The sequence below is a fragment of the Rhinolophus sinicus genome, linkage group LG03 (assembly GCF_036562045.2).
Source record: "Rhinolophus sinicus isolate RSC01 linkage group LG03, ASM3656204v1, whole genome shotgun sequence".
Classification (NCBI taxonomy): Eukaryota; Metazoa; Chordata; class Mammalia; order Chiroptera; family Rhinolophidae; genus Rhinolophus; species Rhinolophus sinicus.
In genome coordinates, this window is record NC_133753.1 from 30,780,118 (window position 1) to 30,800,099 (window position 19,982).

Consider the following 19,982-nt stretch of genomic DNA (forward strand, 5'->3'; position numbering starts at 1 on the left):
TACAACTTCATAATTCCTTGGAAGATTCTATTTCTCCTTCTGCCACTGACTTTCAGAAAAATGACTAAGTCACTTAGCTCCTATATGTATCTGGTGGTAAAAAAAGGTAATATTTTTGAAGTGCTATTGAATATAAATGAGAATTAACACTAAACTATACTTTTGAATGTCTGTCTTTATTTATTTGCACAAATAGCATTCTATATTTATTAAGTACACCTTTCTCTTCAAACCTTATTAGAATCTCTTTCGCATTTCTGATGTGAAACATCTTGCCAAACACTGGCTTTTGCATACATTTTAAAAGAACAAAAGGACTGGATTAAAATCAAACTTATTTTATTTGAACAAGCAATAACAATAACAAGAAAAGTATAGTGTGCTATTTTATACTATACTTCCTTCTAGCCATTGTAATTCACAGGCTAACTCTAATATGTTGAAATCTTTTTATATTTATTCTCCTTCAGATAGCTTTGTCGAGAATATTGATCTATCAAACTAGACAACCACTTTGTTTCATGATTTTACCTCAAGGAATTATAAATGTCAATGACAATTCAAAAACGCCCCCACCAAAAAACCCCACAACTTCATAGTGAAATAAAAGTATGCCTAAAGGAAATGTAATAGTCCAGAAAAGCTTTTTTCCTAAACAGTTACTACCAGATTATGTATCACCTATAAATCAAGTGACACTGAAATTGCTGAATCATTATGGTCATATTTCTTACAATTACAGTTGTCCCCCCTTATCCATGGGGGATACATTCCAAGATCTCCAGTGTACGCCTGAAACCACAAATAGTACCAAACTCTATATACACTATGTTTTTCCTAAAGATACATACCCATGATAAAGTTTAATTTATAAAGTAAGCACAGTAAGAGATTAACAAAAATAACTAATAAAATAGAAAATTATAACAATATACTGTAATAAAGTTATGTGAATGTGTTCTCTCTCTAACCAATCTGGTAACTGAAAGAGCTAATGGGCAGGTAGTATATACAGCATGCACACATGAGACAAAATTCACATCCCAGGCCAGACAGAGCAGGACAGACAACAAGAGGTCTCATCACACTACTCAGAACCATGCACAATTTAAAACTTATGAAACATTATTTCTGGAATTTTCCATTTAATATTTTCTGACCCCGATTGACTGACAGTAGTCAACCATGAAAAGCAAAACCACAGATAAGGGGGAACTACTATATTTATCTTCAATTATCATGAAGTGCTTGGAGCCATTATCAACTCAATATTAGGATAAAAGAATAAAGGATAAAATGTAAAGAATGTTTAATCAAGACCCTAAACTCAAATATTCACATATGATAAAATATTTAATGTAAATTCACTTTGCCTATATGGCATTTATATATGGAAGAAAAACAAAGTTCTTCCACACATAAACATTTAAATTTTTTCAACTTAGTTATTTAAGATTTTAATATTTTTACTCATGTGGCATTTTTCTCAAAGAATGGTGCATTCTTCCTTAGAGGCCCATCTAGGTATTGATAATGAATAATTAAAATTCCTATAGTTTAAATAAAGCTGAGGATGGGCAATTATAATACCAATACCTAAAAGCATCAATCAGCTAAATAAAAAAAAAAAATCACAAAATTCAGTCATGAGAGCCAAATTATAAGAAATAAAGCCTATTCTATGCTCCTAATTAACCTACTATATTATTTAACTATTTTGTCTCTGTAAAGACATACAAATTCATCAAATGTGAGCATCTCTCTACAGTTTTATATTCTACTCCCAAAGAGGTTGTGATTTTTCTCAGGGTAAAGTCACCAAAGAATCTGCAGGCTTTCTGAAATCTAATCCACTGCACTAAATATTTGACATAAGATAATTTTTTCTATTAGAAAAAACGAAAACAAGTATTCTGAGTTCTGTGAAAGTGTGTAATGTCATGTGCTTTTATATTATCAACTACCATTAGCTAAAAATCTATGTATTGACGAACCACTAACACAAAGGAGTTCTTCTAAATACGTTTTTAAATATCATTTACAACTTAACATTGCAAAATGGAGGTTATTATTGCCATTTTACAAGTAAAAAAAAAAAAAAACACTGAGGGTCAGAATGATTAAGTGACTTCTTAAAAATCATTAAGTTAGTAAGTGGTAGAATAGGAATCCAAACCCAAATCTGAAAACCCTGCTCATTTCATTTCATCAGACTGTTTCTTTTCTAAACATACCTGATCTCTTCCCCCTAAATCCTACTTTAGCCCTAAATACAAGCTGCCTTAAGGAGGCAGACATAAGAAACATGGACTAGTTCAGCACACAATAAAAGCATAAAAGAAGAAGAAATCAGAGATACAAAATAAGTGTCTAAGACTTATAGTAAAGTCAGCAAGAACTTAAGATAAATATCAATAATTGGACTTGAACTTCCTTTCAGAGCAATCCATACTTACATGCAATATGGGTAACAATTCAGAGATTACGAGAGATAAGGACTAAATATCCTGGTTCACACAAACTTGGTCACCAAACTTGGTATAAAGGACCAGTCAGTAAATAGTTTAGATTTTTATGGCTATATATGGCTTCTGCTGCATATTCCCCTTCAATTTGTTTTTTCTTCAGCCATTTAAAAATGTAAAAACACTCCCAGTTTGGAGGCCATTAAAAACAACAACAGGGCTGGCCCGGTGGCTCAGGCAGTTAGAGCTCCTAACTCCGAAAGCTGCCGGTTCAATTCCCACATGGGCCAGTAGGCTCTCAACCACAAGGTTGCCAGTTCAATTCCTCGAGTCCCGCAACAGATGGTGGGCAGCGCCCCCTGCAACTAAGATTGAACACGGCACCTTGAGCTGAGCTGCCGCTGAGCTCCCAGATGGCTCAGTTGGTTGGAATGTGTCCTCTCAACCACAAGGTTGCCAGTTCGACTCCCGCAAGGGATGGTGGGCTGTGCCCCCTGCAACTAGTAAAGGCAACTGGACCTGGAGCTGAGCTGCGCCCTCCACAACTAAGACTGAAAGGACAACAACTTGACTTGGAAAAAAAGGCCTGGAAGTACACACTGTTCCCCAATAAAGTCCTGTTCCCCTTTCCCAATAAAATCTTTAAAAAACATAAAAAACAAGGGAGGGATGGATTTGCCCTACAGGCCATAGTTTGCCAACCACTGCTAAAGCCAAGCAAGTAAAAAAAACAGGGATCCAACCCTCTTTAGCAAGTGAGTTATTGTAAGGATCCCTGGTAAAAGGGTAACCAAAGTGAATTCATATTTTCTAATTCATATGAAAGTGATCCTTACTTGTATCCAACTATTGACTAATTCTGGTTGTATTTTTATCTATACTTTGAAAACTGAATTGAAAAGTACTCATCAGAAATACCTGCTTCCAAGAGAACAGTGATCATCAACTTGTCATTACATGAACAAAAGGACAGACCACCTACAACTGGGACTTTTTGCACTCATAGCTATGAAATGTAATGCCCATGTATGAAAGATTACATATGTATACATATAATTACAGGAAAAATCCAACACTACAAAAATAAATGACATTACAGACAAGTTCAAAATAATCTCCCAGTACAGTAATTTAAAGTAATGTAAGTCTCATCACCTTATTCTTGCCATATTCGATCATTCCCAAGTTAGGTAAAAGGACGGGAGGGAGGAAATCTGACAGTACAACCAAAGTAAATGATTTTTAAATAATGGTCAAATATTTTTCTACCTAAAAATTTTCAGCCTTGAACATAGCAATACAGAGGTACTCCTGAGACATTAGAAACAGAAATGATTGAATGAATGAATGAATAAGGAATGGAGAGGAAAAAGAATTAGTTTTATATGAATTAGGAAACACTTCATATAGCTGCCTTCGGAATCCAGCAACCAAAGGCATCATCCATACAAAAGAGTATAAAATATTAATCTTACAATATTTATTAAATAAATAAGGAAGTTATCTATTCAGCAACTCTTCCCTCAAGCCATGTTTATTATGCCTTGTAAACGGGTAATAGATTTCAGAGTATCTAGTCATTCTCTGCCCCTCAATCTTTGTACAGGCAACCAAGAAAATGAAGAGATTGAGCCACAATAAATGAGGTTCACTGAGATTAGAATGTTTAGTTTGAAATAGTGGTAACAATCAGTAACCAGGTTAACATTCTTATTGATGTAAAAATGCCACCAACCTCAACTTGGGAACATTTAAAAACATTTAACAAGCACTATTTAAAGCTTTTGATTCTTAATTTAAAAAAAAATTACCGTATTACTCTCCACTTCCTAGAATCAGACTCTCTGGGTTCTTAAACTGGTTTTAGCATCTACCAACCATGTATGTGGTCTAGGGCAAATCACTTAACTTTTTAAGTAAAAGAATATATGTAAAGTATTCATACACAATGAGAACTTAAATGTTATTATTATTGAGCACAATAAAGCAGGCACAGAGACGTGATGCCTGGTGTGGCCCCTACTGATCTCTGTCTCCAGGTAGTCAAGGTCTTGAGAAATCTCCTCCCTGAGTGTGGGTGGGACCTGTGATTTGCTCTAACAGAACACAGGAAAGATGATGGGATATAACTTCTGTAATTCTGTTACAAAAAACTGCAACTTCATCTTGATAGCAGATTCTCTCTCTTGTTGCCTCTGATGAGGTAAATTACTATGTTGTGATTTGCCCTATGGAGAGATCCACTTGGAAAGGAACTAAGGGCAGCCTCCAACAGACTGAGCAAGAAACTGAGGCTCTCAGTCCAACAACCTGTAAGGAAGTGAATTCTGTCAACAACCATATGATCTTAGAACTGTATCTTTCCCCAGCTAAGCCTTGAGATGAAGCCCCAGACAGCCAACACCTTCTAGACATGTAAGAGCCCCCAAAACAGAGGTACCAGTTAAGCTGTGCGTGGACTCCTGATCCACAGAAACTGTGAGAAAATAAATGTGTGTTATTTTGTACCACTAAGTTGTGGTAATTTGTTGCACAGCAATAGATAACTAATACACCTGTTTAACAGGTTACATATATAGATAATTGGATGCATTTTGTTTTTTAATTAGTTCTAAGAAAACTAAAATAAATAATTAAACGAACGAATCACCAAACTTGCCTCCTTCTTAACACCACAATTTATCTAGTGCCTTTCATTATGCTTTGCAATTTTCTATCAATGGTCTATAATATTAACACTTGTAATATTAATGGTCTACATTTTTTTATTTAGGAACTATAAAAATTCTACTTGACTCTATTTGATCTTCAAAATCCTATAACTAGCTCCACAAATTTTATACATGTACTATTTTCCAAATACGGGAAGTTAATTTACTTTATCTGCTTGGTGGTGATTCTGACATTATATATGCATATATTAATGTGAATGAAGAAAGTGATTATGACTCCTAATAAGAAAGCATAATCTTACCCTATATTCCACATAGCTGACTTTTATTGAACCATTCTTTGTTGGAAGTAGGGAGTGGGCAAAGCTTGGACTGAAGAAAAAAAGGAATTTTTCTCTACAGGTTGGACCTCCAGCTGACCCTATAAATAAGAAATTTCTACAATCCAATCCTTCCCTTTTACCCCAAGTCTAAATACACAGATTTCTCTGTTTGTTATGGCAAGATAACTTAGAGGAACTTTTAAAGGAAACACCCCCCATCCAAATTACAGAGAGTACATCAGAATAGGAGGGATGGCAAATGTGTATTCTGCTGTTGTTGGATACAGTATTCTATAAATGTCAATTAGGTCAAGTTGATTGATAAAATGCTGTCCAGGTCAACAATATCCTTACTGGTGTTCTGCCTGCTTGATCTATTACTGAAAGAGGGGTGTTGAAGTCTCTAGCTAAAATAGTTGATTTATGTATTTCTCCTTGCCTTGCATATTTTGCCTTATGTATTTGATGCTCTGTTGGTAGGCACATACATGTTAAGAACTGATATGTCTTCTTGGAGAACTTACTCTTTATCAGTATGCAATGTGTTTTCTTTATCTTTGATAATTGTCTTTATTCTGAAGTCTGTTCAATGGCAAATGGGGAGAAAAGGAATCTGACAGAAAGAAGGTGTCCATTATGGGCCATGGCATAGTCTTCTGGACCCACACATACAATAAGCAAAGGGTGTTAGGAAAACAAGGATTGTTGCACTTTTTTGTGTGACATAGCAGTTACTTTTTTACAGGCACCATAGCAACATGATTTAAGAGTTTGGATTATGGAGCAAGAGTGTCTGGGTTTGAATTCCAGATCTACTATTTATAGTTATATAAATTTCAGCAAACTATTTAACTATGCTTCATTGTCTACATCTATAAAATGGGGATAATATGGGTACTTACATCATAGGCCTGTTGTAGAGGCTGAGTTAATAATATATAAAGTGCTTAGAACATGGCTCAATACATAGTAATACATATTTACAGCTACAATTGTTTTGTTTTCTTGCTACTCCGGGTGATGATGTTGTTGTTGTCAGAATCATCAAGATGCCAGGTGTAAAAGCAGAAGCTAATATCTTGGCTTAAATAATTTCCCACTGCAATTCAATACCCAGTCAATGAACTATCACATAAAACATTAAGAAACCAAAAAATTATGACTTGTAGCTCTCTAGTGAATAGTAGTATAGGCCATTCATTGTGTCTGTACACTGGTGGACCTGGCTTTACAAAATATTCGCAAGACTGTATATGAGTAATGGCAAAGTAGATTGTCATATTTTAAGTTCACATTCATTAAGTTTGTTATTTTAAAAAAACGATTAGATTTTTATATATTGAGTGTTTAAGTGGCGTTACACTTTTTAGTGCACATGAAAAGGGAGGTTACAACATTATATCCGTGAGTGTGTGTGTGTGTGTGTGTGTGTGTGTGTGTGTGTGTGTCTATCTCTGGGAATGCATAGAAAAATTAAGATAACAATAAATGATAATGAAAACAGAGATATATTCTCAATATGCTGTTTTCCTACTAATGTGTCGCCCCCATAAAAGCTACTAATGACAATAATATGGGAAAATATGTGTGATCCTATGCTTCTGTACCGCATAACCAATTGCTACAGCCATAAAAGAAGTGCAGTTTATTTTATCAGGTGCAAATTCATCGAAAACGTGAATTTTCTTTCCATGTGAGAATGTTGCTGGCCCTGCAAGTAAGAGTGTGTAAATGCTATTCCCACACTTCTTCTCCATGACAACTGTGGGTCATCTAAAATGAGAGGAGGAATTTTTACTTTGTGCAGCACATTTTCTGGCAATCATGTCTAGGTGGATGATTCCCAAAGGTATCTTTCTCATCCTGGCTTTTTCCCTGAGCGCTAGACTCACTTTCCAATTTTCTACCAGATGGGTTCAGCTAGCACATCAATCTCAATATATCTAAGTATTATCCTGATCTCTTTTTCCTAATAGATTTACTGTATCAGTTAATGAAGCACAGATTATGTGATAGTTAAAAACTTCCAATTCTGCCTTCTTAGACTAAACAAAAAACAAAACAAACCATATTAAAGGCAAGCTTTCCTTCGTGCAATAAAAACAAGTTACTTGGCAGTCAGATATAAGCCAAGTATCAGTACTGACATTGGAATTAGGAGAAAAGTGAGCAATTACTATGAGCCTAAATTGTTAAGAGGCAAAATCTTTTTCGAGGAGCAACATTCCTATGATGTAGAACAAGATTTTACTGTAATCAAAGCATACTCCAAAGTCACCAAGAGTAGCAGCTACTCTTGGTGATCTTGTACATGAAACTTTCAATTGAGATTTTTGAATTACTGACTTCTCTCTAGATTCTACTCAGAGAGGCAATACAGTTCATCAGAGCTCAGGCTTTCGAGTCACACTGCCAGGATTCAAAGTAGGTGCCAACACTCATGAAAGGTGTGACCTTGTGAAAAATTAAAAATTAAATTACTTAATAACCCTTTCGTTCCTCATCTGTAACATGGTTATAAAAACAGTACCAGCATCTCATAAGGAAGTTGTGAAGTCAATGAGATAATCTATGCCAAGTCCTTGGCACAGTACCTGGCATATGATAAACTCTCAATAAATGATAGCTATTATTACTAACTTATAAACTGTCAATCTTTGGTTCCCATACAAATAATTGAGTAAGACTCTGCTGAAAGACTGCCTTATCCATGATCTTCCTTGACTCCCCAATAAGGAAATAAAATGATTTACAAATTCATTTTCTGTCAACTTTCTAATCCCTGACTACTTTGTGTCTTGCTGAATGGTACTACTATTACAAATGGGAGAGATGAAATTTCATTGATTGTTGTGAAACTGTTAACAGCTAGCACTGTCTTCTATAGAACATAAAAAGACCAAAAACAATATTATAGTGAAGGAAAAAGTTATGGAACTAAATAAAAGGAAAAAAACCTGAGTTCCAAAGAAAGAGTGAAGGGCAGTGGGGACAGGGGAGTGGGAGTACCATAGATGTCCTCCCTAAGGCCTTAAGGGTATGTAATAGTGCCAACTACATTCTTCCTTCACAGAATGTTCCTCAGCTTCCACAACACAGCTCTCTCCCTTTCTCCTCCCCGCCTACTCTGAAGGTTCTATGTACAACAATACACCTCCACTTTCCACGTCTTAAATTTGCTTCTCAAAAAGAAATTAACTTTGTGCTCTTTTTTCTCTACGTTTCTTCCCTTAAGGTCAATTACCACTTCTAGAATAATAACTCAACTCTTCATCTTCTCAGATCTTCAACCTCTATCTTGAGATACAGCAAGCACTAAATACATGATTACCTTCACATGTATTGGAGGAAGTAGAAGACACAAGATAACTTTTAAACTAAAAAACTTCGAACACAAATAAAGAGATTATCTGTAACACTATGTTCACTTGCTCCCTAAAAACACAAGACTTTGTTTTTCCAAACACTTGATGCCTTCTGACACATACCAATCACATTTTTTAATAAACTAGAAGTAGTAATGATAATAATTCTCTGGATTCCAGATCCAGTTATCTTACTTAAGGATGAATTTTTGTTCCTTCATTTTAATGTTACAGTTTAGACTAACACAGTCTCTCAATTATTATAATGCTTTTGTTATAGTCCATATGATAAAAAAATTTAATATATACTAATTTAAATCACATAGTTTGTATTTAATGAATCAAGATTATCAAAACACTGCAGATAATTATAAATGAAATATAAGTACATAAATGTCATAGTTTTTATTAAAATTCATATGCAAAATAAGATTTCCCACTATGGAGAAATTCTCTATGTTAAATATGGAGATATCATTGGTATAAAAAGTATCTTACTAAGATATTTAAATTTTTGCAAAAAAAAAATCATTAAGTGTTTTTTAAAAGCTGGACAAAACTCTGCAACTAAAAACAAAGTACAATATTTCATCACTCTTCCTTCAGCTTTTTAGAACCTACCGGAGAGATTCAGCCATTCGCCTCAAGTCTTCATTTTGCTGTTTTAAGCGTTCAAGCTTTGCCAGGATCTTGGACAGTTCTCGGCTAGAGTGATCAGGGTGATCATTATCTCGTACCAAATGACCACCTATATAAAACAGCAAGGTTCCCCAGGCAAAAAGAATGAGCATAATCCAACGCCAGGAACCAGTCCATGGCCGCATTTTCAGATTTTCAACTCACTCCCCTGGCGTCCCGGAGCTCAAAGAATTGAAAACATCTTAACTCTATTTCCTGTTAGTGCAAAGGTAGTAGTAGCCTTCTGTTGTTTCAACGCATGATGCTTCGGACAGATTACTGTCTCTGGTAGTCCTGTAGTGAATCTTTCAAAGAGATCCTCCTGGTGGTATAAGTAGGAAGCTCTATTGTCCTGTGCTTCATGGACTCTACATGCTGTGGAAAGAGTAAGAAATGTATTTAAATTATGTAGGATATGTAAAATAGCACGTGCTCAGATTCTCGGAGTTAAAGGAACACATTGGTGTTGACTGACCAACAGGCTGGCAAATGACCTAACTGCCTAATAACAAGTCAAATCTAAAAGCTTCAAGTCCGCATATTAAATTAACCATGTATACCAGGGCCCTACCTGATAAATGAATTAGCTCTAAGCCTGAAAGAAGCACCATCATCACCTTTCTTTCTTACTTACATCATTGTGTGTGTAACAGCTCATATATGGAGATTAAAAGATTGTATCTTTGAATAATCAATCAAAACCAAACAAAATATATTCAGCTACATATTTTGACCTAATGTTTCCATCATCTCAAACAGAAACGTTTTTATAAGTGAATTCATTCCTACAAGATCTCAATTCCTTTCCCCTCCATTTCACTGCTTGGCTGCCATTATGCCACTTAACTTTTCAGGTGATAGGCAAATTAGCACTTTGGGATAAATTCTAAAAATGACATGCCTATAGCCAAGCAAAGGTTATCACAGCCATTAAGCAGTTGATAAGCACTCCAAACTTCAAACAAGCAAAGGTTCATATGGATTAGGATTATTCCTTCCTCATACTTATTAAAAAAATACCAACAATTGCAACAGAAGTCTAATACCAGTTAAATCTTAGTTACTGTGCGTCTTAAACTACAAATCTACATGCTTTCTCAGGCTTGGTTATGAGTTTCATTTGTCACTTCTCTATCATTAGGCTTAGAATTCCCTTTAAAAACATAACAATTTTCTCCCCAAAGAGAAAATTCACAAGAAAAGATACACTATTAATACCATTTAACAATTCCAGGGCTATATAAGAAAAGTCTTATCTCCAAGCACAGAGTTCATTGTAAAAGAGAAGAGAGAAAAGAAATAGTTTCTATAGACAAGACTGAATGTGATGGGGACTTGACCACTAATCAGTCATTAAAGACCAGGTAGAAAAGTTGGAAAAGAGGCTTGAAATACTAGCCTCGTTTTCTACTTTTGAACCTCAAATCTCAATTGTTTATAAAAGACTAAGTATTAAAAGAGAAGGATATCTCTTCAAATAAAGTCCTAGAAACACTCTATTTCCTTCCCATTTATTCCTACAATATTTTCCTCACTGTTACTGACTCACACTAGCTAAAACACAGAATGAAAAAAATTGTACTCACTGAGAATTGTTTGAAAACTAAGTAAAAAAGCAATAATCTAAATTAAAACTTGGTGTTTTGTGTGTTGTTTCAATAACTATTCTTCTGTCTATCGAGAACACTCTTTTTATTGACCACTGTTCATTCTGTCTCTCAAAATCCTTTCTAAAACCTTGCTCCTCTAATCTCAGGTACCCCCATTTATTCACTAAAATATAAGAACAATTAGTCTATTCAATGTCTCAGGTAAAAGATCCAGTTAATGTGAGGTCTACTTTTCATGTTATAGGAAAAATGCAGACACTCAGGGCTTCATGGTTAAAACAAATTTAAGAAATGAATCCACTCTAATGGTCTAAAGAATGGATTTAATTAAATAAGTCAACGAAAGAAGTATTAACATTGGAATTAATAATACTGTTTGTGATAACATATCCAACACTGTAAAGTGATATCATACCATATGCTGAAAATATACCCTAGTTAATTCCAAGCTATATCAATAAGATAGTTAAAAAAATTTTCTGTTCCTTCGTAGCAAAATAACTTAGAAAGACAACTGTGACGAAAGAAAGGTAAAGAGTTTTCTAAACAAGAAGAATTTAAATAATAATAGAAAGATGTGCTGTAACATTTTACTTAGAACTACAACAAAAATTATAAATATTCAAAGCCAGAAAAAGTACAATATAAATTGAATAGAAATATAAATTCTGCTATACAAAGTACTTTTAGGTTTTTATAAATCACCATCAAAATCACCAAGATATTAAGTTACTACATTACAGCACTACTGATAGTACATGATTCATAAAAAAGCAAGAAGTTATTGTAGGAGCAACATGGTCATGTTTTTAATTAATAGTATCATTTTAACTCTGTTTTTGGAGAATATTTCCCCCAAATTTTATTGTTCTAAGTAGTATTTAAAAATGGGATTGGCAAAAAACAAGCCAAGCTAAAAACCAAGGAGTTTTCTATATAATTTTCCTTTACATGATTTAAAAGAGCAGTTATATTTTTTCCCTATCCATAATAAATGCCTATTTACTTACATATTTATTGTTTGAACTATGCCTATAAAAATTTAAATTCCATGATTTTTGTCCATTTAGTTTATAGATGTATCCCAAGTATTTAGAGCAGTGCTTAGCACTTGGCACTAATAAATATTTTTAAGTAAATGAAGAGGTGCATTAGTAAGTAAAGGATATCATACATGATATATGCTAGTATGACATCTAACACAGAATCTGAGCACACCAGCTTCAACTGCATTTTATGCCCCACTTAAGAAAGCAAATCTGAATGTAGAAAGTGACACAGTGCTATTTTATAGGGAAAACAGTTCAAAAATAAAATCATTCATAAGCTTTGGGATTTATTATTGTCAATATATATCTTTCAAGACACCCCTTAAAAGATGAAAATAAACTGGCCTAAAAGGCCACGAAATTAGCAGTCTTATGGTCACCTTTTAACCATGAGAAAATACTTTCTCTTTACTTTGTCTTTTTTTCCTCATCTAGAAGATTGACTTTGCAAAGACAATGGGAAAACTGAAGAAAGTGTGCATAAAGTCTTTGATATGAAAGCCACTCAATTTGTTTGTGAAAGAATTTATTAGTGAAAATATTTCAACATTTAATGTAGTTAATTAACCACATGAGCTTAATTTCTGACTACAATTTAAATAGCAATGTTTGTTGAGATTTCCTCTCAGAGTGGGTTGTTTTCAAGTATTTATGAATTCATTCCTGTTTAAGATTCAGATACTATCCTTTATCTACAGAATATGAAATGGATTGAAATGTGCCAGGCATCCTTTTACAAACTTATTTAATTGGTGATACCACTTTTTTTTAAGGTAGTACATACTTAAATTATTCATTTCTTTTGGTATTTACAAAGACACTCTTAATGTCTCTATTTCTGCTTAATGTCTCTATAAAAAAATATGTAATTTTTCAAAGTAATTCCTTAAATCTGGAAGCTAGAGTACATCATCACTAAGATCAGGAACTTTAATGAAGTTACTGTGAGGCTTAAATGAGGTTAATATATACAAAGCATTTACTATAATATTTTACATATAACAGGTTCTCAATAAAAGTAATTCTATCTTAATGCTGACAAGATATAGATTTAAAAACATAGGTGCTAGAATCGGCAAAATCTACACCAGAGTCTTGGTTCTGCTATATAATAGCTCGATAACCTCACTGAACTTCAGTTTCTTTATCTGTAAAATGGATATAGTACACACTACCTCTCTCCCACAGAATATTAGGAGAGGCTTTCCAAAGAAAGCCAAGGAAAGCACTTTGCACACAAACAGCAAATTGTTATTATGCCATATATGTTAACACTGTTACATTATTTTATAGACCCAATTATAACATATATAATTTATATAACATGTAGTGTTGTAGGAAGTTTCCAAAATGACTGCCAATGATCCCTGTGTCCTCCATTATTCATGCCCTTATGTAATCTCTTCCTCCTGAGTGTGGGCTGGATCTAGTTACCTGCTTCTTAAGGAATACAGTGATAGGATTTCACTTCTGAGATAAGGTTACAAAATAATTAGACTGAAACTTCAGTTTTGCTCACATTCTCTCAACTTATTCACTCTGACAATATAAGCTACCATACTGAGAATTCTAAACCCAGTGAAAAATCTTTCAAAAATAGACCTTTCCAGGAAAAAAAAAGCTGAAAAATACTGTGCCAGCATTTAAAAAAAATGTACAGCATGGTTTTTACCAACATTTATAATGCAAAGCATCTAGAACAAATCGACCATGTATTTTACCTAATTCTACACAATACCATGCTTCATTCACTCATTCATTCAGAAATAGTTCTAAATCCTTATTTCATAAATGACACTGTCGTAGACACTGGGAGTTATAGCAGTGAACAAGATAGACAAAAATTTCTGCCCTCAAGGGGTAGTATTCTAGTGGATTGCAAAGAGAAGTAATGCCACCAAAAAAACCCCTAAAAAGCCTCTTCTTGCAGCATCTAACATACTGAGTAATACAGTAGAAATTAAATTAAAGATAGGAATAGTTTAATCATCCCATTAGAAACAATAAAAAAATGCAGTACCATTTATAACACTATTAAATTGATTGTTCTTATATTTAACAAATAACAAAATGACTAATAGCTACTTCCTTTAGCATCTGTCTATATGAAAATGATATTTTCAAGAGTCACATTCAAGTAGCTTCACTTTAATGCTAAGCTCAAAAGATCAGTATGTGACAAGGTGCTGTAAGACAAGATTACTAAGAGTCTAGTCTGTTCTGCTAGTATGAATCACGTTCTAAGAGGGTGTTGTATTCTAAACTCAAAAATAATTCAGCAGTAATATAACTAATATAGATAAGTATTCCCTATGTAAAGGAATATGGCATTATATATCAAATATTTATTATATATAAACACGCCCTTTGATGAGAAACTCCACTAGCAGGAATTTATACTAAGATACATTTTAACACATGAACAAAATGAATTTACATAACAACACTGTTTGCAATAGCTCCAAATGGAAAAAGCATAATTTCCATCAATAGAAATATGGTAGAATAAGTTATAAATTACTTTTCAAAACAAATTATTTTTTTTACTCTGACGCCAAAGGGGAGGAAAATGTGACCCATAACCAAGAAGAAAATCATTCGATTTAAAACAGACCCAGACGACAAAGATGATGATGATGATAGCAGCCAAGGACACTAAAACAACTACTAAAAATACATGCAAAGATTTAAATTTAAAAATATGTTGAAAAAATAAATAAAACCTGTAACAAAATATGCAACTGCTATAACAAAAATAATCTGAAAAATGTTTCAGTTCTCTGGAAAGGACTAAGGGCAGATACTGCAGAGGAAAACTTAGGTGAACTTGAAGACAGAGGGATAGAAAATATCCTCATCACAAGAAAACAAATTTGTAACTATGTATAGTGAAAGATGTTAAGTAGACTTATTGTGGTGGTTATTTCACACTATATACACATATCAAGTCATGTGCACCTGAAACTAATATAATGTAATACTCTCATATCCATACCGAGACTTGTACAAAAATGTTCACAGCCATTTTGTTTATAAGAGTCAAAAATGTGAAAAAATCCAAGTATCTACCAACAGGTGATTCGATAAACAAACTGTGACTCATTCATAGAATGGAATATTATTTAGCAGTATAAAGGAAGAAACTACTGATATACACAACAACATGCATGAATCTTAAAAATGTGCCTGGCAAAACATGCCAAGAAAAATACAACAACATGTATATGAAGTTCTAGAACATAGAAACTAATATATAGTGATTAAAATCAGACCAGTGCTTGCTAGGGAGCAAGCAGATGACTAATTAAAAAGAGGAATGACGGTTACATGAAGATATAGATTTGAGAAAAATCATCTAACTGTACACTTAATATGGGTACATTTCATTGGTATAAATTATACTTCAATAAAGTTGAAAAATTTTTAAGAAAAAATGTAAACTATCTCCGTTGTGTGAATGCAACTGGAAAGGTCAACAATTGAAGGCTGCTAATTCATTCAATGGTTAAATTATGTGCCTACATTTTGAGTTTCAATGAGATAGACTTTTTTTCAACAAAATCATTATTGTACATTCTTACTTTTAATGAAAATGAATTTCAAAATTATTCTATAAATATAATCAACTTCAATCCAAATGTTAATGTGAAAGTTACATTTTCCACACATTTCACAGAAGAATCAACTCAAATAACTAGTAAAATAGTTAACAAACCACAGAGAAACCTGCTTAATTCTCTTAGCAGCCTAACCTTTTCTCAGAGCAAAAGAAATGATCATAATATTCAATGATTCCCTGATTTATAATATATAGTATAGTTTAGAGAGTTATTTTTAGAAGAACTTATTTTCTTAACTACTGCAAAGAGTAAAAAGGAAATTATTATTACAGTGTGCTTCTTGTAATCACTGCAATGCAATGGAATGAACTGAAAAATTCAACAGAAAAATAAAATCATTTATTCAACAAATTTAATAAATGACTACTATAATACAGCAGAGGTTAAGCAGACTGTTATATTCCAAAGCCATCAGCTTGATAAATGGAAATATAATATAACTTTTAGAGAAAAGCTACATATCAATTATATAAACTACAAATAAACATCCCTGTATACATATATAATTCAGTTCAATTCTAGAGTAATATACATCTAAGACTATATCTTTAAATAGCTTCTCATATGAAATCATTCATTTTCAAATTAAGTATCATTACAGAATTTATTTAAAATCTTTCTTACTGTCCAGCCTCCATATATGAGAAAATGGTAGTTTAAAACCTGTATGTTTATTAATTTAAGAAAGTAGGAAAAAGCAAGTAAAAATAGTATCACAAATTAAACTGGCCTTTTGATGCTAGATGAAATCAACTTTTACTTATTTATGTAAAAGCCCTTGATGAAACCATCTAAACTAAAATGTAGAATGAAGAAAGGGAAGAAGGGAAAGTGGGAAGGAGAGAGGGAGGGAGGGAGAAAGAAAGGAGAGAGGGGAGGAGAGAAGGGCATGGAAGGGGAAAGGAAGGAAGGGCAGAAGAAGAAAGAAAAAATTTTTCATATAGCCCCTACCAAGATTATAAAATTCAATTTCCATTCATTACTTATAGAGCCATCTATCATACTTTCACATTGCTTATCAGAAAGGTCACAGTATATACACATATGAATTTAAAATGCCAGGCATCCTGAATACATGAGCACAAAACACACTTTTTTCATTGAAACCAGCCATATCTTAGAAATTGATTTCCCTAGTTATAAAGTGCAAACATACAGTCACGTTTATGAGGTTTCTATCAGGAGTATTTCATTCACATTAACTCAAGATAACACATCAGGTTGTGTTTACTGATGTAATTAATACATACTATTCAAGTGGATCCAGAAATCTGGCTTTGGCATCTTTACGTTCAGCCATGAATAAATTAATGGTAATATTAATAAGTTCAAATAGTAATGCTCATACTAATGGCAATATTAATAAATTCAAATGACATGCATACCTTACCATTTTACCTGCTTATATATACTTGATTGGCAGCATAATATAGTAGAAAGAGCAACCATTTCAAATCAATCACTACCTATAACACATGGGCAGTTTACCCAACTATAAAATGGGAATAACAGTATATCCTCACATAACGTGAAGATCACACGAAATAATAAATGTAAAAGTGATTTGCAAATTGTACCACAATTTTATGTTAGTTACTATTATCTTTCCCTCGTTCATTAGAAAACAAGTATACCAGCCTTCTGCCAGTTTCTAGAATATGGGAAGTACTTACCTATAATGAGGCCTTCATTCTTGCTCTTTCTTCTACCTGAACTGCAATTTCTTTGGCTTGTTCGTATAATTTAGATCACTACTTAAATATCATCTCTTTTAAGAGACAGTTCCTGATAACTTATATCCATTACGACATTAGGGTAGAAGAGAAAAAGACTAACTTGACATGTCTTTAAAAATAAGAAAAATTTAACTTCTCAATTGATAAAAATATAGTTAATTCAATTGCTCCATGAAACAGTTAAAAACCGCTTTTCATTTTCTATTCTACCCCCTTGGCAGGTCAGCTTTTGTCCTCAGGCTATCCCTTTACAGTAGCAAGTTGGCTGACTCAATTCCAGCCACATGTAATTATGTGTAAAAAAACAATTGGTAATCTCTTCTGGTCTGACTCATTTTAAGGAGAGGAGACTACTAACAGAAGTCTTCCCCAGAAGATTCTGCACATCTTATAAGCCACGATTGAGTCACCTGTCCCTTGAAAAATCAATCATTGACAAGTCAATCATTGCCATATGGCTTAGACCAGGGGTGTCCACAAACTGCGGCCCACGGGCCAACTGCACCCACAATCCATTGTTAATTGGCCTGCAACAAATTCCAAAAATATATTTAGTTTACTTAAATAAACCAGGTGAGGCAATACGTACTTCACCTCGAGTGAGTGGCCCGGCTGTTTGTGTATTTTACCGCATATGGCCCTTGGTAAAAAACGTTGAAAAAAGTTTGGACACCCCTGGTTTAGACTAACCAGGATTTATCCCTAAGGGTAGGTTCCAGAACAAAACCGAGACCCTGAAAGCAAGAAAAAATGAAAGAATGACTACAAGACTCTACAAGAATGCTATGACACCTTGGTCTTTTTTTAAAAAGTACTCACCACCCCCATTATTCTCTATCACAACACGTACTGACTTATTTATTCCCTATACTAAAATGTATGTAACCTAGAGCAAGGACTTAGAATACAGTGCCTAACACAGAGCAATCCTTTTATTAATATTGGTCAAACAAATGCATGAATATTGCCCAAGTGTACATATACTTATTTAACACTTACTTAATACCTAGGTAAAATCCTAGGCAAAATAAAATCAAACCTTAGAAGAATTAGAACTAAGATTCAAAGTCATTTTTATATGTTTATTCATTTATTTATTTATTTATTTTAATTAGGTAATATTGGGGAACAGTGTGTTTCTCCAGGGACCATCAGTTCCAAGTCGTTGTCCAGTCACCATTTTCAATCTTACTTGCAGGGGGCACAGCCCACCATCCCATGCAGAAATTGAACCAGCAACTTTGTTGTTAAGAGCTCACGCTCTAACCAACTGAGCCATCCGGCCGACCCTCTGGAAGCTCAGCAGCAGCTCGTTGTCTTCAATCTAGTTGTGGAGGATGCTGCTCACTGGCCCACATGGGGATCGAACCAGCAACCCTGTTGTTCAGAGCTCGCGCTCTAACCAACTGAGCCATCAGGCCACCCCTCATTTATTTTTACATGCAGAAAATGTCAAAAGTAGGTGCTCAGAAATAAATTCTCCAAATATAATTTCAAACCAAAGACTTGCATTCAAACCAACTCAATAAACTGCAGAGTCCTCAAACATTATATTTAATAGTTAATAAACACAGATAGATGTATTGTAAAAATTTTAAGTCATATATAATACAACTAATGAATAAAGATTCACAATCTTTCTAGAGAACTTTCTAAAGAACAATTCACAAATTCAGATTCAAACAGATTTAAAATTTTCTACAGAACAAGAGATTCAAAAGTAATAAACATTGTATGCTACTGAAAATTTTAGTGGGATTTATTTTTTTTTTAATAAACACTTCAATCTTCATATAAGAAGCATGAAATCCCCTTAAAGGCTAATCTTTACTACGTCGTGTATGAAAAATATTAAAATGATATTATTGGCCAGTATTTGATTCACTAACACATGAGCCAATGGGTGGCATAGAGATAATTTATATATCCTAAAATAAGAAAAATTTAAATAAATTTTGGTACAACCATTTGTGAGATATTATTGCTCAATTTAAAATGTTAAGTATGAAGACAAATATACATAATATAATGTAGGTGAAAACGCAAGATGTAGAGAGATGTGATGATGTTCACAGGTAGCATGGTATCTTGGAAAGTGTAAACTCTAAGATCAGAAAGAAATGGGTATAAATTCTGGCAATACCCATATAGATTTGGACCACTAAAGAACCACGCAGGGCATTTTACCTTCTGGGAGCCTGAACTTTTTATCCTTAAAATGACTGCAACAATTGCTATCACATGAGCATATCATTCTAAGTATAATGATAATAATAGCTACATTTATATAGTGCTTCCTGAATGCTAGTTACTTTTCTCATTGCTTCACAATTATAATACCATTTAATCTTCTCAACAACTTCATTATGTAAGTACTATTACCCCCATTTAACAGTAGAAGAAATTAAGGCACACTGAGATTAACTTTCCCAAAGTCACAAAGCCAGTAAGTGGCAGAACCAAA

The 19,982-nt window shown here is 33.6% G+C and overlaps 1 protein-coding gene across 4 annotated transcripts in view; it reads right to left on the reverse strand.

Annotated features, from left to right (window-relative positions):
• FUT8 (fucosyltransferase 8) overlaps positions 1 to 19,982 on the reverse strand; it is a 211,179-nt gene that overhangs the window by 108,480 nt on the left and 82,717 nt on the right. For all 4 annotated transcript variants that reach the window (XM_019733553.2, XM_074327355.1, XM_019733552.2 and 1 more), the window contains one exon: positions 9,447 to 9,878. In XM_019733553.2, the coding sequence (XP_019589112.1) occupies positions 9,447 to 9,649 (203 nt within the window). In that variant the 5' untranslated portion in view covers positions 9,650 to 9,878. The remainder of the gene's footprint in view (positions 1 to 9,446; positions 9,879 to 19,982) is intronic.